The sequence below is a fragment of the Heteronotia binoei genome, chromosome 4, assembly GCF_032191835.1.
Source record: "Heteronotia binoei isolate CCM8104 ecotype False Entrance Well chromosome 4, APGP_CSIRO_Hbin_v1, whole genome shotgun sequence".
Lineage (NCBI taxonomy): Eukaryota > Metazoa > Chordata > Lepidosauria > Squamata > Gekkonidae > Heteronotia > Heteronotia binoei.
The window spans coordinates 22,941,302-22,948,683 of NC_083226.1; the positions used below are offsets into that span (position 1 = coordinate 22,941,302).

Consider the following 7,382-nt stretch of genomic DNA (forward strand, 5'->3'; position numbering starts at 1 on the left):
CTTAACCGCTACACCATATTGGCTCTGATGCTGAGCTGATATAATTTAGTACACCTTCTGGTGATGTCAGGGGTGTGTGGCATATGCAAATAAGTTGTGCTAATGAGCTCTGGCACCTCTTTTTCTACAAAATGACCCCTGGTGTTGTCTGTTTTTCAGTGCTGTGAACTTTGGTGCAATGGGATTCTTCATGGCACATGAGCTACTACACTCCTTCTATGATTACGGTGTGTAATGCAAAGCCTTGTGGGTAACTCATTGGGACTTCCAACACAGGATCTCCTCTGTCTCTAAGGCCAGGACAATCTGTTCCTTGTAATGCTGCATACTTCCAAAGTAACATGGATTTCCCCTGTTCGTAATACTCACGTTGCTTTGAATTGAGCCCCTTTGTCCTAAAATGTACTCCATCAGCAATGAAGAGTAAGATGCATTCCTTGCATCTATTGTGCTTACGTAGGTCTCGAACCCTGATGAACAGCTTTTTCTTGTCAATAGCTTCTCTGATGGGCAGCAGTTTGCAGCAGAGAACTGCAGACTGCTGCACTGAAGGGGAATATGAGATATCCTTGCAGGTCCCCCGCTTGTATTTAATAACAACAAACGCAGGCCCAGCGCGTGGGGTTCTGCCACCTGAGAACCCCAACATGCTCCCACCCACTTCCCAAGGATATCATCACGCCGGGCGCTCAGTGCTTCCCCTCCCCAGTGCTCTCCAAGTTTGGAGGGGGCTGAGGACAGGAAGCACTGTTCTTTCTGGGTGCTGAGGGACTGGGGGAGTTCCTCCGACACACCAGCGCCCAGAAAGAACATGGGGCGCTTCCACTCCCTGGCAGTCTCCGAGTTTGAAGGGCATTGAGGATGGGAAGTGCCGTTCTTTCTGGGTGCTGAGGGGCCGTTCTTTCTGGACTCCTCAGCACTTGGAAAGAACAGACAACTCTTCCCCACCCCTGCTGGGAGCTGGTGCCCTACATAATGGGCTGGGTCACTGACTCCCACACACCGGCCCTGAACAAAGATAGTTAATATGTATATAGCGCTTTTGTGTATTCACAAACTGCTTCTTATAATCTGTTTAGCATCCCTGTTTTGTGTCATTATCCCCAGAGCGGCAGTGGGGAAGGCAGCTGAAGGAGACGGCTTTCCAAGGGTCACTTGGTGAATTCATGCCAAGGTTTAGGAAATTAGGGTTTCTATTCTCCAAGTGTGTGTGGGGGAAATCCCCTGGTTTTTGGGCTTCTGCTCACGGAAAACCCCATCTCAAACAGCGATGTCACCGTGCAAAATCCCCAACTCAGTGATGTCATGGTAAGGATGTCATGCAGTGACACTGGTTTGAGGGCAAAGCTCTATGGTCTGAGGGCAATTTTACCACAGAATTTTGCCCTCAAACCAGAATGTTGCCTCACGCCATCCTCAATATGATGTAACTTCTTTGTGATTTTGTCGCGTCAAGGACATCGTGCAGAGCTCTGTCTCTCTCCTGAAAGGCTCCTTTCCACCCACCCCCACTGGCACGTGGTGCAACTCTAGAGGAAATGGTTGTTCCCCCACACACTACCAGCTCTGAGGCAAAGGAGAAAGGAAGGCCTGACTCATGCAATTCTCACCTCTTTCAGACATCATTTCTTTGGCAGAATGGTGTAGCTGCAGCCCTTCGAATCTTTTGTGTTTTGTTGTGGTCAATGAAATCAACCTTCAATGTTCACCTCCCTGACATTCCATGTTTTTTCCCTAGTGTGGCCTGAGACCTGTTCAAACTGTGACATGGAAGCCCTGGCTAATGGTACTGACTGTCTTGTGAAGCAGTACGAGAGGTACTCCCTGGAGGGTCAGCACATCAACGGCTCTTTCACCCTTCTGGAGAACGCGGCTGACACGGGGGGACTTGCTATTGCTTACCAGGTATCCAGATCAGATCAACATCCATACCCACCAGCCGTGACAGAGAGCCAATCTGGTGTAGTGGTTATGTGCGTGGACTCTTATCTGGGAGAACTGGGTTTGATTGCCCATTCCTCCACATGCACCTGCTGATGTCACCTTGGGTCAGTCGCAAGTTCTCTCCAGGCTGTTCTGCTCAAGAGCAGTTCTGGGAGAGCTCTCTCAGCCCCACCTACCTCACAGGGCAGCCGTTTTGGGGATGGGAAGGAAAAGGAGATTTGTAAGCCACTCTGAGACTCCTTTGGCTAGCGAAGGGTGGGGTTTAAATCCAATCTCCTCCTTCTTCCTTAAATCCCAGGCATGAAATGGAGTGGCATCATAGCATAAGGAGACAGGGGGCTTAAGCCTCAGTGTTTTCCTGACCCAAAGTGATCCTGGGGAGTTGTCATTTGTCCCACCAGGCAGGACCGGCTCTAAACTGTCTGGCACCCTAGGCATGGCTAGCTTTTAGCACACACACACACACACCCTCCCCACTGCACTGATTCCCCTGCATTGTCACCAGGGAAACTGACTCGCAAGTTTCCCCATCAGGGCAAACAGTGGTTCCGCCGGGATGTTTCAGACCAGGGAAATGGCACGGGAGGGGGGGTAATTTCCCCTGTATGCTGAAGTCCTCATCTGAATTGGGCCCGTGAGTGCCTGAGAATTCAGTTCTGATTGTCAACTCTTGCGAGTTCTTTCCCATTAAACAACTGGAGCTGGTTCAAGAGATCAGTTTATTGAGAGCAACATGACAGGCTGGACAGGCATTGTGAAAACTGTTTTTGGCAGATCGCGGTCCCCTAAATATACCTTATCAGTAACCATTACAACATTCAAACGCTAAGCACCAGATGTATTCCCTTCCACCAAAGTTCTTTCCCATGAACGTCCCCTTATTTGGCAGCTGCAAGCAGTTCTCTGTGAACAAGACGGGTCGGCCTGGAGCACAGGGCACAGAGATTACAGGGGTGTCGAACTCATTTGTTATGAGGGCCAGATCAACATAAATGAGACCTTGTTGGGCTGGGCCATGTTGGGTTGGGCTGAGCCATGTCGGGCCAGGCCATGTGTGTACCTATTTAAGATTAGGTAGCAGAGATACAAATTTTATAAAGAACACAGACAAACACAAATATATATTTTTTAAAAACTTAAAACATTAGCATTCATTGGTCTTAAAGATGCTTTCTTTGTATTTCTCCCATGGGATCAAGGGAACTGGGCAAAGGAAGCTCTGGCTCTTTCCTTCCTTCTCCAGGGTACTGCGGGGGAGCCTCAGCCAATAGAAGGAAGAGAGGCTTGGCTCGATAGCTCCACTGTGCAATTGAGAGAGCCTGGCAAAACAAGATGTCCCTCCCCCCCTTCCTCCCCAAAGGAGGAGCCTCAGCCAATGGAGAAAATAGAGGTTTTGCTCTGTAGCTCCTGTGCAATTGAGCAAGCTTTGCAAAGCAAGCTGTTATGCAGAAGGATGTCAAGATAGAGAGCTCACAGTTTGGCCACCCCTAGCCATAGTTTTCGCAGAGGTTGTCCTTGAAAGGGCAGATGCTGTGAGAGCTCTCTCAGCCCCACCCACCTCACAGGGTGTCTCTTGTTGGGGGAAGAAGATAAAGATTGTAAGCCACTCTGATTCAGAGAGAAGGGCGGGGTATAAATCTACAGTCTTCTTGTTGTTGTTCAGTCTCACAGCCCCTGTGGCTATATTCCATAAAAGAAAAAGGTCCTTGTAAAAGAATGAGCTCATTTGTCTGTTCTGGGGGCTGCAGTCCAAACTACTGTTTGTTGGGAACAGCAAACCTGCATAGGAATTGGGTTGCACATTAAGCTTACTTCTGACTAAACATGCAAAAGATTAACTATGGAATCCTAAACAGAGATACACCCTTCAAAGCTTATCGAAATCATGGTGTTTAGAAAAAGTATAATTCTGTTTACATTTGTAATCTTGGGTACTCGGTACCTTTCTGTGCACTCAAATATTAACTGAATTGGAACGACTTATATACACAGAGAGAGATAAAGAACTGGGTCATACTCTCTGCTGTTTATTTTCTTCATGAGAAAATTTCTTCATTCAAAAAAAATGAGAAAATTTGAGGAGCGAAAAGCTTTAGTTAGTTTGCTGAAGGTGTCTCTAATCCTTATTACAAGGAGATTGTGGGGAAGTGCTCTCATTCATGTATAAAATTGTGAGATGTAGAACAAATTTCATGTCCAGGGGCACCTTTAAGACCAACAAAAGTTCATTCCAGGCAGGGCTTTTTTTTTTGCAGGAACTCCTTTGCATATTAGGCCACACCCTCCTGATGTAGCCAATCCTCCTGGATCTTACAGTAGGCCCTGTACTAAGAGCCCTGTAAGCGCTTGGAGGATTGGCTACATCAGGAAGGTGTGGCCTAATATGCAAAAGAGTTCCTGCAAAGAAAAAAAGGCCCTGCTTCCAGCTATAAAGTTTTGTGTGCAGGCACACTTCCTCCATACTGCACGCAAAAGCTCATACCTTTGACTAAAAATCTGTTGGTCTTCACAGTGCCCCTAGACTCAACATTTGCTCTACTCAGAGCTTTTCCTGAGCAGGAACGCAGTTCCAGCTCGCTTGGTGTCAGGGGGTGTGACCTAATATGCAAATGAGTTCCTGCTGGGCTTTTTCTACAAAAAAGGTCCCTGTGTAAAACGATGGCGATATCAGGGGGTGTGGCCTAATATGCCAATGAGTCCCTGCTGGGCTTTTTCTACAAAAAAAAAAAGCCCTGGTTCTGCTACTTCAGACCAACACAGCTACCCCACTGAATCTATTGTGAGATGAAGTTTGAGGTCCGCAGCTTTAATGTTTGTCTCTCTCTTGCCGGCAGGCCTATAAGAACTGGTTGGCCAAGCAGAGATGGGTGAAGGACTTGCCTTGGCCTGGGGTCTCACACCATCAGCTCTTCTTCATCAGTTTTGCCCACGTAAGGCACCTTTTGGGGTTTCTTTCACGGTTGCTCCCCTCGGCTTTGGGTGGCTTTTGGAAAAATGAGCCGCACTAAGCCGTTGCAGTCTTCTGTCCTTCCATACTGCCTCCCTTTGTGCTTCCTTGGCGATAGGACAAACTCGTATTCTTGTCGAGCAAATATATTCCAGCCCTGTGGAACATCCCCTATCCAGGGAACCTATTCTATCAGAATCAGGGCTTTTTTTTGTAGCAGGAGCTCCTTTGCATATTAAGTCACACACCCCTGATGTAGCCAATCCTTCCGGAGCTTACAGTTGGCCCTGTAAGAAGAGCCCTGTAAGTTCTTGGAGGACTGGCTACATCAGGGGTGTGTGGCCTAATATGCAAAGAAGGCCGTTACAAAAAAAGCCCTGCTCAGAATTGTCGCTTAGATTTTGACTCATAGGGGCTGCTCAGGACTCCAGTTTTGGCTGAAAGGCGGGATTCTGATATATGACAGCTGAAGGTGTATCCCTGTGCACGTAGGCAAAGACACACCTACAGTTTAGAGTTCTGCAAAATCTGCAAAAAGCTGAAGGGTGGTTTTTTGGGGGTGGGGCGCCTATTTTTGTATTGTGTGTGTGTGTGTGTGTGCCTGCCCCTGTGTGTGAGAGAGAGTGTGCATGTTCACCTGAAACTCATGGCGACCTCTGGTGACTGACTCCTACTAGGTGGATATTCAGAGAGGTGGCTGAATTAAGCCTGCCTCTGCCTCCCGGTTCTGGTATTCCTTGGAGGTCTCCCATCCAAGTACTTGCCAGAGTCAACCCTGCTTAAGTTCTGAGATCTGATGAGACTGGACTTGCCTGGCATACCCAGGTCAGGGCAGAAAGCCAGAATTTGAGGAAATGACTTTGGAGGTGTGGAGGAAATGACTTTGGGGTTTTTTAAACAGAGGCTAGATGGCTATATGACAGCAATGAGGATCCTGTGAATTTAGGGGGAGGTATCTGGGAGTTTCCTGCATTGTGCAGGGGTTTGGACTAGATGACCCTGGAGATCCCTTCCAACTCTATGATTCTATGAATTTGCTTGGTACTTACAGGTTTGTCTCCCTTGCAGGCAATGTGTGGGCACCAGAGTCTCGAGAGACTGCAAAGCTTCTTACGCAATGACCCACATAGCCCACCACCTCTCCGTGTCCTTGGCTCTTTAAGCAACAGCCAGGATTTCTCTAGGCACTTCCACTGCCCGAGCGAGTCACCAATGAATCCTGTTCTCAAGTGCCGCATCTGGTAAAACAACCTAAAGAGCACATGGGATCAAGAGACGGAGAACGGACTGCAGGATCCTATTGCTTGGGTGACATTAGCCCTGCCTGAAGCAGAGGACTATCCCATCTCTTCCCGGGGAAGTCACCTTTTCTTTCTCATGTGACGAGCCAAGGTGGGAAAAAGACATTCGCACTCAATCACCCAGATGGAACAGAATACAGAGAAGAGTCTGCACTGTAGAAATGCTCTTATCACTTTTTGAAAATCTCTTAACCTGCCTTAGGAAGGATTTTTTGAGAACTGAAGATCAGTGGATGAATTTTCAGGGACTCTCAGTTTCGTGGCTGTCTCGTCAAAGACAAAAATGAGTTTTTCCTGTCTATTATTTTGGACTGCTCTAACCAGTACGGCCTTGTGATAACCAGTTTAGAAGCCTGCTCCCGTTTCTGCTCTTGCCAAGAAGTAGATCTATGCCGGGACTACATCACTTTTTCCTGCAAGTGAGGACTGAACACAACCAGGGCTTTTTCTTTTTTGCAGCAGGAACTCCTTTGCATATTAGGCCACATGCCCCTGATGTAGCCAATCCTTCAGCAGCTTACAGGGTTCTTCTTACAGGGCCTACTGTAAGCTCTTGGAGGACTGGCTACATCAGGTGGATGTGGCCTAAAATGCAAAGGAGTTCCTGCTACAAAAAAAGCCCTGATTACACAACAATGCCCCCCAAATAAAACTTCCCTCCACATAGGAAACTGGATGTCAGGGAGAAGGAAATAGGAAATAGGCCCAAATATACAATATGTGTTTTAATGAGTCTGCATTCCTGGACCCGTCTTGTTTTTTCTTCGGTAGTGTTGCCGGTTCTGGGTGTGGAAACTCCTGAAGAGTTTGGGGGCGGGGGGATGGAGCCTGGGAAGGTTGGGGATTGGGGATGGAAGGGAAGGGAAGGGAGCTCAGCAGGTTAGAGACGGCATGCAGCCTGCCCTTCAAAGCAGCCATTTTCTCCGGAGGAACTGACCTCTGCAGTCTGGAGATCAATTGTCATTCCAGGAGGTCTCCAGACCCCACCTGGAGGTTGGTAACCAGGGCTTTTTTGTAGCAGGAACTCATTTGCATATTAGGCCACAAGGCCCCTGATGTAGCCAATCCTCCAAGAGCTTAGAGGGCTCTTCTTACAGGGCCTACTGTAAGCCCCAGGAGGACTGGCTACATCAAGGGGGTGTGGCCTAATATGCAAAGGAGTTCCTGCTACAAAAAAGCCCTGTTGGTAA

At 48.0% G+C, this 7,382-nt stretch overlaps 1 protein-coding gene across 1 annotated transcript in view; it reads left to right on the top strand.

The window, feature by feature from the left end:
* The window catches only part of KEL (Kell metallo-endopeptidase (Kell blood group)), a 45,652-nt gene extending 38,728 nt beyond the window's left edge, over window positions 1-6,924 (top strand). Inside the window, exons 15-18 of the mRNA XM_060236932.1 lie at window positions 160-227; window positions 1,739-1,905; window positions 4,779-4,874; window positions 5,960-6,924. Of these exons, the coding sequence (XP_060092915.1) occupies window positions 160-227; window positions 1,739-1,905; window positions 4,779-4,874; window positions 5,960-6,136 (508 nt within the window). The 3' untranslated portion in view covers window positions 6,137-6,924. The remainder of the gene's footprint in view (window positions 1-159; window positions 228-1,738; window positions 1,906-4,778; window positions 4,875-5,959) is intronic.
* The last annotated feature ends 458 nt before the right edge of the window (window positions 6,925-7,382 follow it).